An 18,555-nucleotide genomic window follows, 5' to 3' on the forward strand; every position below is an offset into this window, starting at 1 on the left:
GGTCAAAGATGTCCCAGTTTTCTGGTACATGTTGTAATATTCCAGCTCTTTGATGTGTTAAGTGCCTTCCCCTATTAAATAGCAGCTCTGCTTCTGTTGTTCTCCCCCTTCCTTTCCTGCTCTATTTCCATCTGCCTGGATCGTCCTTTCTACTCCTACTTCAGTGTCAGAGCAGCCATGGCTGCACCCATCATTTTGGTCTCACCGGACATTAGGATCTCTCACTAGCCTAGAAAAATAATGGATGTTACTGTGTTAAACACCTTCTTTTTGCTTTTCTAAGCAGGATTTGTTAACTGCCTTCAGCTGTATTTTGTCTTATGCATCCTGAGAGCCTTATTCAACCCGGGAGGCAACTGAGATAACTGTGTATATGTAAATATATGGAGCTGATCTGTAGCTTTACTAGCAGCACTGAGAGAGATGTGAATTTTATGTACTTGGGAGCCTTTTGGAGGCTAATGGCCTGCTCAGAGTCTTCTGCCTAGGAACAGAGTGAAAGCGGACAACTGGAAGGGAGCAGAGCATGAATGGTGGTGACTGGAGGGCCACAGACTGCAAATAGAGGGGCCCAGAGGGGAATGGAAATGGAAACAGAAATGGAGGGAAGCGGAGGGGAACAGAGTATGTACAGAGGGGAATGGAAAGGAACCATCTGGTGAGAAAAAAGCCAACAATGCAGGAGACTGGAGGGGAAAAGAACATGAATGGTGAGGCTCAAGGGGAGAAGGCATGAACAGAGGGGCTGTAGCTAAACAGATTTGCACCAGAGAGGTCTAGATAGAATGAGAACAAGAAGGGAGGGGAAAAGTACAAATGGAGGGGACGGGAGAGGAAGAGATGTCCATCAGAGGAATCTGGCAGGAATGAGAATGGGAATAGTGGGGAGCGGATGGAAACAGAAGACAAATCATCATTTAGTGATGGGAGGGGAATAGAGCATGAACAAAGGTGGCTTTTTCTCATTTACCTCAACTTTAGCAATGCTTTCAACATCATCTCCACCAGCATTCTTGGATGCGGGTGGACATTCTGGATGGATGGACAACCAGATGGGTAAAAAAGAGTGGTTGGATGATTGGGCTCAGAAGGTCATAGGTAATAAGTGGGGTACTGCAGAAGTCTGTCCTGGGACCTGTCCTCTTCCACAACTTTATCAGTGACCTGCAGGAGGCAATGGAGCGCGCTCTTGGCAGGTTTGCAGATGACACCAAATATGGGTAAACAGCTGACAGACTTGAAGGCAAGGCGGCCTTTCAGAGGTATGATGCGGGCTGGAGGAATGGGCCAACAGAAACCTCATGAAATTCAACAGGGACAAATGCAAAGCCCTGTATCTGGGCTGGGGCTGACCGCCTGGGGGAAGCTCTGCTGAAAAAGACCTGGAGTTCTTGGTAGATATCAAGCTGGATATGAGGGAGCAGCACGCTTCAGCAGCAAAGGCGGTGGGACGGTATCCTGAGCTACGTTAACAGGAGCATAGCCAGTAAGTAGACGGAGGGCAATGATCATCCCCCTCCACTCAGCAACAGTTTGGGACCTGTAATATAATGGAGGGAAACAGAGTGGGCACAAAGGAGATTGGAGGGGGAAACTGCATGAGAGGAGTGGAGAGGAACAGGGTGTGCGTAGAGGGAAATAAATGGAAATAAGAGTGTATGTGCAAGGGAGGGAAGAACAGTGTCTGTGGAAGGGAATGGAGGGGAAGAAAACACGGAGAAAATAAGGTGTAATGTCCCAGCTGCAGGGAGAGGTGAGGTCTGAAAGGACCAGCTGACTCTGCTAGGGGCTAAAGCAGCAGCACCCAAAGTGGTTGTCCCCCTTCCCGCTCTCCCAAAGCCTCTCCTGGAAGGCACCCTGGCTGAGAGAGAGAGGGAGACCTCCTTCGGGATGTTCGGTAACATCACCAAGGCAGAAAATGTGAATCATCACGCAACTGAACAAGGGTGAAGGGAGGATCAAGGAGTCTCCTTATAAGCAGATGGGAAATCGAGCCCATACCCCAGGTCTTGTGGTAGTACCGCATCAGGCTATGGCTTGGCAGCAATGGCAAATGGCATTTCAGGCTGGAGAGGATTTGCAGAAGTACTTCAGCTCCCTCAAGAGCACAAAGCTTGTCTTAGAGACTCTCCTTTTGTAAAGTTCCCTATTCCCCAAAGAGCTGGGCCCATCCTCCTGCAAATCCAAAAAAGTTCACAAACCGTGAGGATGCCAGTAAGCCAGTTCCTCTCTCCCTGCAAATTTCTAATGCCTGCAACAGTGTAAGCATCTCAGGAACTGGTCTTCACAGAGCCCCTCACAAGCAATCCTGTGTTGTCGTTTGTCTCGGTTTCAGACCAGTCCTGAGATGGGATCCTGTAAGGGTCTGGTTCCCTAACCCTTCCCATGCTGCTCTCTGTTCCTACTTTTGCTTGATCCTGAATAGTGAGTCAGTGTCTCGAAGGCATACAAAAGCCCTCAGCAGGCCAAGTTTAAAGGCTCTAGGTCCCCAAGCTGTTTTGTTCCTCAAGCTCATTTTGTAGCAAATTCTACCTTGGAGGCAGACCCAGGCCCACTCCCTTTCCTGTCCATCATGTCTCTAACCAGAAAAGAAGAGGTCTCAAGTGTCCTGGCCAGTTTTGCAGACCTTCATACCGAACCTTCCACGCAAGTTCTCTAGGTGCAAATCCTCAGTTCGCTGCAGCCAGGCAAATGGCACAACCTGAGCTTCTGAGGTCTCAGCCATCCCCTGCTCCGCATGCCCTCTCAACATCTCACTTTTGCTCTCTCCATTGGGCAGCCTGTGGCCCCAGAGCTGGGGTAACAAAGGTTTTGGGGATGGATCACGCCGAGACACCCCTCTCCCTGGCCGCTGCCTCCCTCCTAGCCTCTGTTCAAAGAGTGGGGAGATCCTGGACCCCTGCGTTCCTGAAGCCCAAGGAAGGGAGTAGGGTATAGGGTTAGAGCCGGGGTGCAAGACCCTGGAGGTTTGAGTTCTGGCGGTGTGAGGGCAGGGGGGGCGAAGGGGCTCAGAGAGAAAATGGCAGGGTTGGACACCTGGGTACCCAGGGAAGGCAGCTGGGGCTTGGGGTTACAGCAAACCCCACTCTTCTATGTTCCTGGTTTCCCTCCATCCCTGAGCAGGTTTTTGGACAGCAAGACATTGGGTTGCCTAGGACAGCCACAAGGTGCAGAGCCCATCTTTCTCTGCTTGTGAGATGGTGAAAGATGTGTGAACTGAGGGGTTCAAACCAAACTGGAAAATCAGACAACTGGGCTAATTGCAAAGCTAAGCAGCAGGGGTTGATCCTTTCAGCAAATGCCTGTAAACAGGAGACCATCTTAAACCATATTTTATTGGCTCCCTTTCTGGATAGGGCAGTCACCCAGCTTATAAAATATTTTGTTTAAAAATGAGGTTGGCCAAATTATGTCCAGACCACAGCAACTACTAAAAACATGTAGAGAGGGCTCCCCAAATTACTCTCCATTTGTCTGTGATGCACACAAAATTTGTGCCCCAGGTGGTTCCATGCCACCACGTTGCTGGTCCTTTGCTCGCTGCACTGTCACCAGCTTGCTTCAAAATGCTCTACAATTAACAGAAAAATGGGAAACTTTGGCTACTACTTACATTCACTTGAGTGAGCAGCTGTGACAGTGAAAAGTGCTTCAGTCACAGGTTTCTTGCCCCTGTGGTGGAAGTGTGACAGGAAAACAGAGCACATGCCCGAGCTGCCCTTTTGTGTGGATCCACAGCTTACGCTGAAACGCCAGCCAGAGGCCAGAGCAGCTGAGGTGTAAGCACATGGGGCTCTTCTGTTGACTTTGCTCCTGGGCAAAGAGATGGGACGGGGCCTTTGTAAATAGCTGCCATGAGATCAGTTGGACCAAATTATGGCCTTTCTGGGCCATATTATTAAAACTCTCTTTATTTTTTTAATGTGATGTTGAGGCATGAGAGTCTCCTAGTAGGGGTGATACAGCTGGTTGGCAGTCCTCACGCTGATGTGCTGCTTGTCTGCCATGAGCAAAATCAAATGTGTTCAATAATGCCTTTTGGCTCTTTTTTAAACTTCAGTGCACATCAGTTTGCTTGGTGCAGATTCTATCCAGAATTTTACAATTCCAAACTTCATTTTCCAGTCCCTTATTCTTTAAGGTTGCTGCAAACCTCCTCACTCTCTGTAAGTCTCTAGAGGTGTTATCAGCGTACAGTGTAGCTGGGGATGGGTCTCCTTCAGCATGGGATAGATCTGTGTGCTCACTAATAAAGGAGGAACTCTGATGGAGGTGTTAAGAGTACTGCTTGCTCAGTGGAGAAAGGTGGAGATGTTGACATGGTTATCTGTGAAGCGATGGCATTCAAAAAACATCCGCAGCACTAGTTTGCTGAGTGTTTACAAAGCCTTCAGTGGGAGCCTGGAAAACTTATTTCTGTGTCCCCAGAATATGACTGGAAGTGCTGATGGCTGGTATTCTACCACTTCAGATCTTACATACTTAACCTAAGATGTTACTAAAGAAAATGGTAATACTTGCACTGGGACTATATAATGTCTAGGGCACTGAATAATTAAACTCAGCACAGACTTTAAGCTGCCAGCATCTCTGGAAATGTGATTTATTTACATTAGTACTGAGTCAGGTAAAATGTTTCTGTTCACACCATCCTGAACAGAACACAGATATTCCCATCTTTAGAGCTGTTTTCAGCAAGCTGTATGTGTAAGAAGCAAACACTGGATCGCATGTATTTGTTCAGAAAAGTTCTACATTTTTAGCCTGAAAGTCAAGTTACACGTTCTGCAGAAACTCACATGGCCATCAGAAAAGCTAGGGACAGCACATATGCATCTATCAGCTAAAGTTAGCCTTTGTTCCCAGCTGTAACCTGGAAATAGCATGAGTTTTTTTCAGCACTGTTTATTTTTCCTCAGTGTTCACAAATGTCTTGACTCTGCAATGGAAACTCTTCAGTGACCAAGGCTGTCCTGCAATATTTTTCTCCGTTCCATCTTGTTGAAGCTGTTGTTCTGCTGGGCGACCATCAGATTTATTGCAAAATTGGTAACTAGGAAAATGAGAATGGATGAGGAAGTCTTCACCTGAGCAAATCTCCCCCCTCTCTCCTTCCACAAACCGTCCTAAGTAAAACTATGTTGCACTTACATTGTGCTTTTGGCTTCATAATGCTTACAGTGCCCAAATTTGCTCTCAGGTTTGACTGTCAGGTGAATGGCACAGGAAACTTGGCAATGCTCTGAAAAAGTGAGCAAGATCTTTAACAGCTTTTGCCATCAGGCGGCTTCTACCTGCTGTGTGTTTGGTAAGGCTGGCAAGAGCTAAGTGAGTAGGGTAGTGCTGAGTAGTATATATTTATAAATTTTAATCATAGTTCTAGGACGAACTGTGCTTTACAAAAGCCTTAAAGGTGGCGTGGAGTGAAAAGAAAGGCTGATGTGTTCACACTGTGGACTGTGTGGAGTCTTACTAAAATAATGTCTTTGTGCTGCCCAAGATGTAGAAGTGGATGTGGACTATACAGGAAAGTTACCCTGATCAGCCTGTACTCAACAAACAAATTAACATTTCACTTTTATTTATTCTGGGTTGGGGCAGGGAGGGTGGGGGGGATGAGGGGGCTGTTACACAAAGTCTTCATTTAAATGCTTTGTCGTTTGCTGCTGCTGCTGTTCACCCAGCCCTCCTCCGGCTCAAGGCCCTACTTGTTTAGCCAGGTCTCAGCTCCTCTTAAGACTTAGGCAGCCTTGCTTTTTAAGTACTCCCTTCTCTGTGGGACCATGGAGGCAATCCACTGAGCAGTGCACTGCTTGGCCTCTTCCCACGTGTAGCGAGGCACGTAGCCAAAATCCTTCTGTGCTTTTCTATAAGAGAAGGTGAATGGGGTGTTCAACAGAGTGACCAGGTGACGGTTAGTGGAGGGGATGTATCTGACAAAGGGCCGGAGCAAGAAGCTCACGATCTCCAGCAGCAGCGAGAAGTAATACAACATTGTCAGAGGCATGGGGAGCCGGGGCTCGATTCCAAACCCCAGGTCCCTGGTCAGCTCGTAATTTAGATCTGCGTAGCTCATATGAGGAGTGTCATCTGAGATGTAGTAGAACTGCCCCCTGATGTGCTTGGCTTTCTGCGGGACTTGCAGGGCTTTGGCTGCCTGCACATGTGCCCAGGCGATGTTCCCCACGTACACAGGGTTCACGAAAGCCTCCTTCCTGGAGAAGCGCAGGTAGACATTTTTGTTCAACAGACACTTATCCAGATGACCTTGAAGAAACGGGCAACCTTCTCCAAAAATGTACATGGATCTCAGGGCACAGGTCATCAGCGTGCCACCATCCTTTAGCACCTGGCCATCTGCTTTCAGCACAGAATCCTCTGCCAGTCTCTTACTCTGGGCATAAGGAGATTTTGATATACTCTCATAAGCTGTATCTTCATCACCATTGAAAATTGGGTCACCTTTGCAGTTTGGGCCTGTCACTTCTATGGTACTGGTATATATGAAGTGCTGGACGTTACAATGGACACATGCATCCAGCAGTAGCTGAGTACCTTCAAAAGAGACACATGCAAGTCAGTCCAGAGCTCCCCAAGCAGGAAAAAGTGGGCTTTTTAGATCAGAAACAGCATCTCTGGCCTGAGCTTGGTCAGATCTCCCCTCTCTGCAGCTGGAAGAATCCTGTCCTGAACTGGGCAGCATCTTCAGTGAAACTGAACCTGCTCTGAATCTGTATTTAAGAGGTATCAGTGCACCTGCTGGAGTTAAACAAGGATGAACACTTGGTCTTAATTGCATGTCATGGGGGTTTTTTATGCCAAGAATCAAATTTTGCTCTTGCTTAGGTTAGCATAGATACTGATTACAGTTTCAGGGGCTTGTGCCCGTTGGTTGGATTGACGTGGCTTAGGGCAGAGAACCTTCAGAAGCTGCCCCTCTCATTAGGTACTATCCATCCTGTATGCTGAAGCCCCTGTTTTCCAGGCTCGAGGTGCTCTTGGATGGTTTGCTAAGCAGGGACAGAATTAATGTGGGACCTGAAGGTTTGCTCCAAAATCAGCTTCACCCAGTGGGAGTCTATTCACTATTCAATTGGCTTCAGAGGAGGGTTTGAAGAGAAAGCTCTTATGTCAGAACAACGCACAATACCGTGTAGTCAAAGATCATGAAGTGCAGCGAGCAAAGTGATGTTTGTGTATGTATGCCTCTTCCTTTTTCTGCATATTCTGTCTTTTACTTGCAGTAATACAGGACTTCCTACTTTTAAAATCCTATCATAATGCTTTCATTGAGGGGAGCAGAGGTAAGCTGGCAAGTTCAAGGTCTTTCAAATAGCCAAGAGGGTTAAGCTAGGAAAGCACATTCAAGGGGGAAATAAATACTTTCATCCTGCAAGTCTGTGAAGTACATAGCAGTGTCTTGGCTGGTCAGAAAGCCAAAAGAGCATCAGAATAGAAATGGAGGGAAATAAGGAAGAGGACTGCAGGATTTAGTGACTAACCTTAGGGTCAGTTTGCTCTAGGAGCAGGACTGGCATGTGCTTTCATTCTACCAAATGTTATCAGCTAACCATCACGGGCCCAGTGGGCTTATTTCACCCACAGGCAGACTCTGATGGGGGGGATCTGAAAGATTTATGAAAGCCTAGATACTTTGTGCTTAAGTCTAAACCTGCCAAAAGGAATGATGGGACAGACATAAACAAACTCTCTAGCTCTGACTCCAGCTCTTTTCTTTCTGATTTCTGCTTTTGGGACATTTTAGTATTTGTTTGGGGTTTTTTTGTTGGGTTGGGTTTTTTTCCCCCATAGGTTTAGGCAACACATTCTGCCGTGAAAAACAGATTGTAGCAGGAGTATGGTCATAAAGAGAGAGCTTTACAAATCCTGTTTCTGAACTACCATCCCTGTATATTTATTTTTCATACTACCCAATGCACAGGTTTACAGGAACTTGCCTTCCTGCTCTTCCCTCCTGGCAGGGACCTAAGCAGCTGCCCGCTGGGCTCTAATTTGTGGTCACTGACAATTTGTGGCTTTGAGTGAGCAGAAATGAAAGGGTCTGGAAGCTGAATGTACAGGCAATGAGCCAGGCTAAAACAACCAAAATGTCATCCTGCTGTTTTTAAGGTGCGTGTAAGAGACAACTCGACTACAAAGAATGCTCTGGTGAGTAGCCAATATTTGTAAAAGTGGTGCCAGTGGAAGTATGTTCCTTATTTTTCCATGAAGAAGCCCTGTACCTGTGGCAGAGGGGAACAAAGAACCAGGAAAACTATTCATGTAAATAAGAACGTCTTCCCCAAATCTTCACCAAGGAGCTGAAGTAACACAGCCGGAGAAGTCAGTGTGCATGCAGGTTAGGCACTACCAGTTCTCTGGAAGGCACAGAGGGTTTGGGGATCAGAGGGAGGGGGATAAAGTTGTTCTTTTAGTACATACATTTCAATTTCTTGGCAGCTGATGCCACACCGGCCATTCCTAAGCCAAAAACTTCCCCCTTCATCTGATCTTTTCATGAAGAACAGGGGCTCCTTAGTAGAAGGGGAGATCCCATCATGGAGTGAGAAGTCACTCAAACCCCTCCCTCCCACAGCCTTGAGTTTGTTGGGGGCTTTTTGATGATAAGCTGAAGGTGGGAGAGCAGCTGCTCCTGTGAACTGCATTCATGCACACACAGACATAATGGCAAATGGGAGGAAAAGGAAAAAAAGGAGGAGAAAAAAGAACAGGAAGCACAGCACCACAGCGTCTGGGATGTTTGCTGTAATTGCAGCCAAAGCCTGCAGTGTTTGTAAAAATTGAATACTACACAGGCAGGGATGCTGTATGGGGAGGGAGAATAAGAACCGATTTCTCAGATGCGCACTGGGATTTCAAAGGTGAATTGCTTCCAGAAAGGTCCACTGAGCATAGGATTATGGCTATCCCCACTGAAGGCAGAGCCTGTGCAAATCTCAGGATGGGCATATGTGAGTGCTGACAAGCGTGAATGATCCTGCAGTGCCCTGCAGTGGAAGACCAGTGCACACTGGGTGTGGAAAGGGCCAGAGCTGCACATACGCTTTGCACTCACAGGTGTGGCTGTGCAAGATGCAGAACGACCCAGTTAATCTGGCTCAAAAATACAGGTCAGGTGCTCCCTCTCCTGAGCAGATGATGATCGGGACGTAGTAGACATGGGTTTGAGAAAGGTGCTTCACCCGCTCACCTGTTACATTGACTTCCCAGAGCAGCTGCTTCTCTATGAGGCCCAAGGTGTCAATGATGGAAGCCGTGTGGATGACGACGGAGACCCCCTGACAGGCACGGTGCAGGAACGTCACATCTCGGATGTCCCCTTCCAGGATTTTCACTGCCGTCTTACCCTGGAATGCTGCAAGGGCAGCAGAAAACAAAGCAAAAGACCTTAGAGGCATCCTAAGAAGAGCACGGAAAGGAGCGGTGAAGGGCTCTGTGGAAGCTGATGCTGCGCCTGGGAGGTACTGACCGCCCAGGCAGGGAAGCGATATTTTAAGGCTGGGAAAACAGAAGGCATTTTGCAATGGCTATATTGTCAAGTGCTAATTACAGTGCTATAGAAGTCTATGCCGCACTACCTACTGTATTTTTGGAGCCAATATTCAACGTGGTTCTTTCCTTTTTTTTTTTTTTTTAAGAGAAATCTTTCTCACTGCTAGCAAGGACCTGAAGCTTCCTTCAGGTGTGACTATTTTAAAGTTCACAGGGGGAGTAGCTTTAGCTATGCATGTTCTGGTGACTGGCTATTTATAAAAGTATTAACCCAAGTATACCAAACAGCCAGGGACTGCATGCTCCTGTCTTCAAGGTGATGAATGATCTCTCGCCACCCACAGCATGTGTGCACAAAGCTGTGTTCACACCTATCTTCTGCCCCTTGACCTTGCCCATATTTCAGCTTTTCTAATACATACAGTTCTGACACATCTTTTTTATGTACCTTGGCCAGGACTTGCTGTGCCTTTTCTAACTCCAGCTCTGGCTCCATTTCAGCATCTGTGCTGTGGGGTCATTTATAGCATGCACATCTTTCTGGTCCAAATTTGAACTCTCAAGGCTGCTCTCCTGAGCTACCTCAGCCCTGACTTGCTTTAACTCCTGCTTTTTAAGCCCTCTCCCTCCCCAGCAGCTAATGTGTGTGACCTTGGTGCAGTCTTAGGTCTCGGAACCATCCTTCCCTTAAGTTTTGCTGGGCAGAAGCATCCTTCATACAGCCCAGAACCACACTAACAAAATTGAGCCAGCGCAGGACGATCGCCTGGAGAAATGTATAGTCCAAGGCAATGCTGCTCTCCTTGGAAGTCTGCTGGCCTGGCTGCAGCTCTGCCATGGGAGAGGAGAGGACTTTCTCAGCGTGACTTACAGCTTTTCAGGAGGTGGTGGCATGTCCTCTCATGAGCCTCTGCTGTGGTTGCACTAGAGGGCTCCCCAGGCACAGCTACTGGGAAGGGACTCTGCACAGCCGGAGTGCTGGTCTTCTTCCAGCACAATCAACTGCCCATTTTAGATAAGAGAAGAACCTGATTAATTTATACAGCTTTTAGACTCAGCCTGACTGAAAGCTCGTGTATCCTAGTGCTTTGTGACCAGCTCCAAAGCAGGCAGTATTTCATCCCTTGTCTTTAATGGGGAAACAGTAAGAGAGACAGCTGCTGGGATCTGGAACTGAGTGGGATTGTCTCTTAAAATGGGTTTTATCTCATTATCTCTGTAGCACGCTAGAATGTAATCCTGTATTAATTTAACAATTATTCTGATGCAACAGACTTAAGGATCTTTTTTTCATCACAGTCAGTTGGTCTGAGATGTGAAATTTGTGGAACATTTACAAAACAGTTACTAAATCTAGAGTTACTGCCCTCCCAGCACTGCCACATGCTCTCTTATGCTCTTTTATTTTACAGAGTGCATTCATTTCCTAGGGCTCTGTTTCCAGAAGGTTTACACTGACCTCTACTTGTATGGATGCAAAAGTGTCAGACTATGGGGCTAGGCTTTTTGTTAAGCACCTGGCAGTTAGATTTGCTCTAATAAACGATAGTCTTTGTACAGCCCTTAGGTTGATGTTATCCATGAGTAAGGCTTTGTGGGGTTGCAGTAATCCAAAGGACTGAAATACGTGGTTTTCACAATGTAAATTCTGACATGTGGCCCCTTCAGAGTGATGCCTGGGCAGGAATTAGGAAAACGGAAAGTTTTTACATGTGAAAATCAAAGGCTTTCAGGAAAAATACAAAAGAAACCTGTCCATTTCAAAGCTGATCACAGGGATAGTTGGTATCAGTCACTAGAAAGCTGCTGTCTAGCTGCTTTGTGCCTTGTTTGGACTTGCAATTTAAATTTTGTGTGTGATATGAGGCAGGAAAGCTGCTCCTCCATTCCACTTTACCCAGCAGAAGTTGCTGTGCTAAATACAATATGGGCCTTGCCCACTTTACCAGCATCAGCTAGATGTCAGGAATCAGCAGATTGATCTTGTTTTGCTCTGGGGGAAGAGGAAAACTACAGGTGAGCTTGGAAGCAGAGAGAGGAAAGAAGAAAGGACTGACAGACAGCGGTTTCAGTCTGAGATGGACAGGAGAGAGAAACCTGATTTCCACCTGCAAAAACTATTGCCCAGGCATCAAAAAAGCACATGTGTGTCAGGTGGAAGGGGGAGGAAAAGAATAAATTCAACTCAGCTCTCCATTTTCTGCATACAGTGATTATGAGAAAGTACCTACCCATTGGGAAAGCTTCTTCTACTTCACCACTGGTTTCTGTGTCCTCTGAGCTGTAAGCAATGCTCCCTGCTTGCTATGGGGTAGTTTTTGCTTGGAAATGCAATGACTACTCAATAAAATTCAGTGTCCTGTTGTGAGCAGTGTCTGACTCAGCAATCCACTCAGACTATTTGCCCTAAACTGTCTTTCTCTTTTCTATGTATTGTTTAAACTTCAAGCAAACAGCAATGTCTGTGGGACTTTTAGCTTGAATTTCTTAGTGCTTTTTTATAGAGGTCCTAACAGCTGTAGGGTGGATGGTGGGGAAAGGCACTCCTCATGAGAGGTCTCCACTTCCCTGGTTAACCAGATGGTTCATTAAAATGGTCTACTTTGTGTATTCATAGGAGAAAATGAAAAATTGCAACTTATTTTTATTTGTAAAGGGTAGAGCAATTTATTGGCTTCTTTGGCCCAGGAAAGCTAAAATGTTTATTCTGTTCCCATTTCAGCTACTGGGATGTTCTGTTGCTACTCTGCCTTTTTGTTTTGAATGCAGTGATAAAGGCAAATGAATGTCTGCAAAGTTGAGCTAAAAGCTAGGAGGAAGTTTCGCAGAGCAGGAACTTCCCCCAGCAAAAGTCCTGGAAAAAAACAACATTCCTTCTCCCTCTACTTTCCTTCTACTTTGGAGCAGTACTGGGTTAGCACTACAAAAACACTCAAGGCTCAAGCATTGCACAATCTATAAATGTCTGTCTCTGAAAAATGACATGAAATGAGGGTTCAGGGAGAAAGGGGAGGGATGAGGCAAGGGGGAATCAGTGCTTTGAAATAGTAAGAAATCCTCTTGAGAACAACCTAGGAGTTTCCAACTTTTCCAGAAGTGCCAGTGCTATAGTGAACAAAAACAGAATTGCGTAAGTGGAAGCACAGGAAAGGCAGAAAGATAAATTCGAAGCAGAGATGGGAGGTAGGAAACCCAAGGCACCAAACTACTATGTTCAAAGTGACGTTCATTCTCAACCACACAGTGTAACTGGGTAGACTCCAGCGCACAGCACTTGATATCGATTGGATCATCCCAGACTCCCCAGGGCTGTGGAAGACCGCAAATGCCACTGTTTTACGCAGACTGAGTGCGATGGTCAAGGTCTCAGCAGTAAAGATTTTTGGACAAAAGAGGAGTGTCCTTGAGTGTCTCCTGGCACAAAGAGCTGTAACTTGCACATACTCCTGTGTCTTACTACCCGCAGCTCTGACTCTGCAAAGATATTGCAAGTAAAAAGTGCTCAAGGGCTTAGTGAGAAAGAAACCCACTCAGCTCTGCTCCTGGCTATTCAAGAAATCCAAACAACATCTGCTGGCAAGTAAAAGTCCCTGCAGTAAAAATAACACAGGTCAGAGGACTCCAGCCCCACAGTTTTTGCAGCAGCCCTGCATTTGGAATAGGAGTCACTATGCTAGAGAAGGGCTTGAAAGGGAATGGCAGGAAAATACTTCAGGTAGTCCGGAGCACAGGCACTGGCAGGACACTTGAAGAGATGTAGCTACAGAGGTTGGTACAGGCAGAGGGACTGTCAGTCAAAGTGCAGGGCCTAAGGCAGTTCAAACACATCTGAAATGCCAGCCTGATGTTCCTACTACCTGTTTGTGGGGGGGAAAAGGTTCTGATGATATCTGATTTTTCCCTTCCTCCTGCGCTGGTCAGATAGGCAGCAGGAATGCTGCAAGAATAGGAGAGGGAGTGTCTGGGCTGTCTTCAGTGGAGGAAGGAGGGAGGGTAAGGAAAGAGGTCCTAGAGCTTTCCTATTAACAAAAAAAGGAGCAGCGAAACCTTTGCTGCAGCCCAGCCAAGGTTGTGCGCACACAAACCCTCATATTCGCCCCCCAGGAAGCTCCATGATCCCCACAAAGCTCTCCTGGCCTGAAGCAGCGCAGGTGCTTCTGTCGCTGCCCTGCTGCATCAGCGTTAAACCACAGGCGCTCCTGCTGCCGCAGCTGCAGGTTTTGTCACTGCGGGAACCGCCTGGCAATCAGAGCCCCTGCAAGGCTCACGGGCGTCTAGCAAATCCTCAGTGAAATGCTGAATGACATTTAATGAGGACTTGTATAAAACCATCCTAAAGGCTTGTGCAATTTGCACTGGGTTTATGGTGGACTGTTACTACACTTTGATGACACTTAAATGCTTTATAGAAAGAAATATAGAAGGATTGTGGCTCTTTAGCAAATCGTATGGGGATATTCCATAAAGGTTCCCATATAGTTCCCTGTATAGAAGAAGAGTAGCCTTGAGGTTAAGATGTGATGGAGGAAAGCATTGCCAAGTAAATGTGATGTAAGGACTTAAGGAGTTGATTGAATTTAGGTTCCTACATGCCTTTTTATAGATGTGCTCAGGATCCCAGGAAATGGGAGTTTTAAAATATAATAGTCTGAGCTGCTTTCCCTGCCACAGACTGATTCTGACACTGGGCATATTGCTCATTTGTGCTGTCTCCAGTCCATTCAAGAAGCCAGAGTTCTGACTTGCCCTTTGCAAATGGGCCCTGTCTCTTTTGTGCTTAGCACAAAAGCATTCTGCTTTCCAGGCAACTGCGATAACATTAATAATAACAACAGATTTTTAAGATACCTCATCACAACTCTCAGCCAGATGATCACTATTAACTAAACTAATCACAGGTTGAAGAAAACCATTAGCATTTACACCTACAACTTTGCCACTGCCTTCTAGTCTAGCACATCAGAGCCCGGGACATTATGCTCTGGGTTACGCTGTTATTCCCCTTTGGCCCCCCAGTATAGCAACGCTTGCATTTTCCTTCCCTGCAAGCAGAAGCGTGAGATTTTTGCACTAATTTTTGCTCTATGTGTTTTGATGTAATAGAAGTCAGGTTGAAGGCAGCCTCTTTACTGCATGAACAGTACATAGGTCTCTTCCAATCCAGAGAAGCCTCGGGGTCTGGCAAAGAAAACTCTTGCTTTTACGTTTTACGTCTGATTTCTGTGCTGGAGGGAGAGGGAAGGATAAAGCAAGGCTTCCTTGAAATAAAACCTCTATCTGCAAAGCCAGTTTGTATGAGAGGTAAAGGCTTCCAAGCTGTCCATACGAGACAACAGCACATATACCCGCAACACATAGTCCTCACGAGATGGTACTTACTTCCAAATCTCCCAAGTGCTTCATTGCTAAAGGCTTTGTCTAGCAGTCGGATCTCAGCCAGTGCCTCCTCTTCTTCCAACAGCAAGTGGACAATCCTTTGACCAAGAAATCCTCCTGCTCCTGTCACCAGGCAGCTTACCCCAGCCAGGGACATTGCTCTGGGTTGCTCCTCGGTGCCGAACTGGCTGTTTCTTGAGCTTAGAGCGGGCGGTTCACCTCCTGCCTGAAGAAATGAACACATGACATCAACCTCGGGGGTCTTTACAAATCAAAGGGTGTTACCAGAAGGAGAGACTACTGGAAAAGAAACTCTAACCCCTACATTAAACAACAATTTTTAAAGCATGTCTTACTTTTGCTAGCTATTCCTATTCAGAAGTAGCCTATGCATTTTTCCATGCAAAGAAAAAACTCTTTACAAACGATTACAAACTAAGAAATTAACAAATCTGAAAACGCTCTAAATCAAAGCCAAACAAACCCCACAAAAGTCTGCCTCAATCCTTGGTTCCACCTCTCTAGCACTCAAAAGACTGGGGGAGATTTGCCTGTATTTATATACCGCAGAGCACGACCTCAGTCATTTTGCTTCCCCTCCCTCTCGCGTGCCTCCTTTGCTGCAAAAACAAATGTGGTGCTTCCACCCCCCCACGAGGAAGGCTCTGGATGCGGCGAGGTCTGAGCCTAGATGTGGTCCTGCATGCCTAAATCCTCAGACGGCAAACCCTCACACGGATAACTCTCTGTAGCTGTGCTTGCTTGTGTAATATGGTGTTAATATGAAGGTAGAGAGCATTAAAATTAAATGTACATAGCAGGAGTTGCTGTTTATAATGGTTTGAGAAGTGGCTTCTACTGCTGTAGTTTTTTTGGATACTGTGCTCCCCCATTATAGCATGGGTTTCTCACTCTTTCTAACCTCTGGGATTTTGTATTCGTTCAGTATACTCAAGGCACTGGAAGTGATGAAATTGTCTAATGTACCACTGAAGTTAAATTAAAGCCACAGTAGAAAAAGATTCACCTCTGAAATGCCTGGTGTGAGATTACCTAGTTAAAATAAGGCTGTGGCTGGCTGTTTGTGCCTTTGCGGTGAACTATGTCATTACTTTTTACGTCTCCAGAATACAGGGAAAACGCCCAAGTGCTTCTCCCTAAGGTTTTACTCCAGTTCTAGCAAAATTCTTTTCTAGTGTGAGACTGGGGCAGGGCTTAGGCATTAGCCTGAAGCTCCTAATACCTGCGTTGCCTTCCCGGGTCTTCGTGTACTGTCAGGACACGCTGACGGGAGCTTTATTTTCTCTCTCCTTCTCTCTCACAGCGATAGGCAGACATCCCTACTGAAGCAAAATGATAAATAGGCAGCTGCCTTAAGCGAGAAGGAAGCTACAAAGCAGCCCAGCAACACACTAATTAGGCTGAAATCACTGGAAAGGGGATCACTGATTTCAGTCACAGCTGGAATGGATGTCTAAAAAAGCTTTGCTTGCATTCATGCAACTAAGTCCTAAACTCCATTTTTTTATTCTGTCATGAATTTTGCTCCCTCATTAAAGAGAGCCCTGGAGGCAAGCTATAGAAGCAGCACCCCCACATTGTTACTTTTTTAGAGCAAAACTGGGCCTCCAAGTGACAGGAGGAAAGCTAAACCATTTCTGTTGGAGGAGAAAAGTTTCTAGCTAACACAGATGACAAAGTTTTGGCAACTGTTTCAATCACAGTGTCCTTGAAAATCTTCCCTTACCCCAACAAAGAGTTAAAAAAATTGTTATCAGTGCTTTTTTCCTTGGCTTCTCTCAGGCAGGACCTTGACGTTGTCTGTTCTTATCAGAAGCTGCTGCAAATTAATTTTGTGCAGTGCATGCATTTTGCAAGGAAAAATAACTGACCAAGGCCTGCCACTGCAACTGGTGTTCTCTGAAACAGTGCTTCCTTTTTGCTGTTAGAAAGGAAATAAAATGCCTTAAAGAGGCATTATAAAACCAGACAACACCACATAGCCTCTTAGGATAGAAAACAGTCTCCTACACCAAGCTCGCCTGTTAGAATGACCAAGAAGTTCAGTGCTAGCGCTTTATATGAGAATATGAGTGCTGCATAGGGGATTGCAGGGAGATTTATTGCTGCTGTGCTTTTGTCCTCTTAGCTACTACTGGGCCAAATGCTTGGCTTAGTTTGAGGGGATTTTATACGTCGCTACATAGCAGCCTTCATTTGAACTGCCGCTTGTGGATGTCAGAGATCAGCCAGCGGCAGTTTGCTCAATTCAAGTGCAGACCTGCTGGTGCTTTCGGTGGTCTCACCTAGAGATATTTTCACCTTCTGTTTCTTTTGGAAACTGCTGTGTGGGGTTTCTGGGTGGCACAACAGCTCTTCTGTGCTGCAAACAAGACTGGCTTGTGTTGGAGATTTGCTCTACATGGACTAAGTGGATATCTTAGTATACGAGCAATCCACTATGTCCCATCACAACCATGTCCCTAATCTGCTGGTCCAGGAACAGTGTTGATCCTCCGGCTTTATTGGTGCTTATCATGACAAAGACACTGTGGGGCAATGGCTGGCTGGTGTCAGAAAAAACACATTTTCTTAGCCTCGTCACAAGGAGGAAAAGGGATTGCGGGGGTGTAGTGGAGATGAGAAGACAGTAAGAGAAAAATAGTGAAGGAAAAATTCCCAGCAGCATTGAGAACAAACTATCATGGTACTGGAATGGATAAATGCAGTAACATTGCAAAGCATGGAAGTTTTAGATAGGATAAAATACACTTTTACAGAGGGTGATGCTGTTTAACTGTGCAATCAGGCAAAAGAAGCTATCCGGGAGTACGAAGAGAAGAACAGACTCTTTTGTCCAGAAAAGAAGTCTGATTTAGGAAAGTGGTTTCTGGAGCCTGCCCTGTTGCCCAGCCTGCTGAGAACTGAAGCAGAGAAAAGCAAAGGCATGCTCATTATTTAACTGCACCTCTTGCTGTCTAAACACAGAGTAATTGTGACCAAAAAATCCACAAAACATCCATGTGTTTCTCATGTGAAAAATTAGTATGTTTCTTACCATCATATGCCTGTAAGCTCAAAATGCCTAGATGCTGGCAGCTCTGTGAAAGAGGGTGTACTCTGAGATGTAGATTTACTCAAGGAAAGCTTCTGCCCTTCAGGGTGGGAGGCACTGTGCCCTCCAGCAAAGGTTTTCCTCTCTCTTCTGGTTACACATTGACAAGAGGCAACAAGACTTAGGTAATTAACTTTTAGACAGCTGTCCTGAATCAAGCTCTGAATAAACACAACTTCTCATAGTGGGGAACAGTTTTAGGACACTTTAATCAAGGTATGAAGATAACCGCCTTAAGAGGCCTCCATGTTTCTGTGTATTCAAACCTGACAAAGAAAATATCTCCTTTTTCAGTAGTACCAAAATTCTTCTGGTAGAAAGGAGAAAGTGATTGTAAACTTTTCCTACATGATCTTCAAGATCAGAAAGACTTACTTGTAGTATTCTTTGCTATATTAGAGAGCACATGAGGCAGGCAATTAACTAGAAACAAATATTTAGTCTCATTTTCCCTTTAGTTTTAAGTAGAACTGTGTTTCCTCAACTGAAATCGATGAGTGAATTATATATTTAAAGGCCATAGAAATTTGCACCATATGCCAAAAGAAAAT

The 18,555-nt window shown here is 45.8% G+C and overlaps 1 protein-coding gene across 4 annotated transcripts; it reads right to left on the reverse strand.

The window, feature by feature from the left end:
* Window positions 1–5,566: 5,566 nt before the first annotated feature.
* On the reverse strand, window positions 5,567–15,461 carry LOC115344139 (3 beta-hydroxysteroid dehydrogenase/Delta 5-->4-isomerase-like). Of its 4 annotated transcripts, none has more exons than XM_030021065.2 (4): window positions 15,374–15,461; window positions 14,893–15,115; window positions 9,212–9,376; window positions 5,567–6,555 (listed from the first exon to the last, which is right to left on the reverse strand). In XM_030021065.2, the coding sequence occupies exons 2-4, from the start codon at window positions 15,044–15,046 to the stop codon at window positions 5,741–5,743; spliced, it is 1,134 nt and encodes a 377-aa protein (XP_029876925.1). In that variant the 5' UTR covers window positions 15,047–15,115; window positions 15,374–15,461; the 3' UTR covers window positions 5,567–5,740. The 4 variants fall into 4 exon arrangements, with proteins under 4 accessions (XP_029876925.1, XP_029876929.1, XP_029876926.1 ...); XM_030021069.2 differs by having other exon boundaries at window positions 14,893–15,111; window positions 15,374–15,411; XM_030021066.2 differs by having other exon boundaries at window positions 15,246–15,407.
* Between the last annotated feature and the right edge of the window lie 3,094 nt (window positions 15,462–18,555).

The sequence above is a fragment of the Aquila chrysaetos genome, chromosome 7 (genome assembly GCF_900496995.4).
Source record: "Aquila chrysaetos chrysaetos chromosome 7, bAquChr1.4, whole genome shotgun sequence".
NCBI classification, from domain to species: Eukaryota; Metazoa; Chordata; class Aves; order Accipitriformes; family Accipitridae; genus Aquila; species Aquila chrysaetos.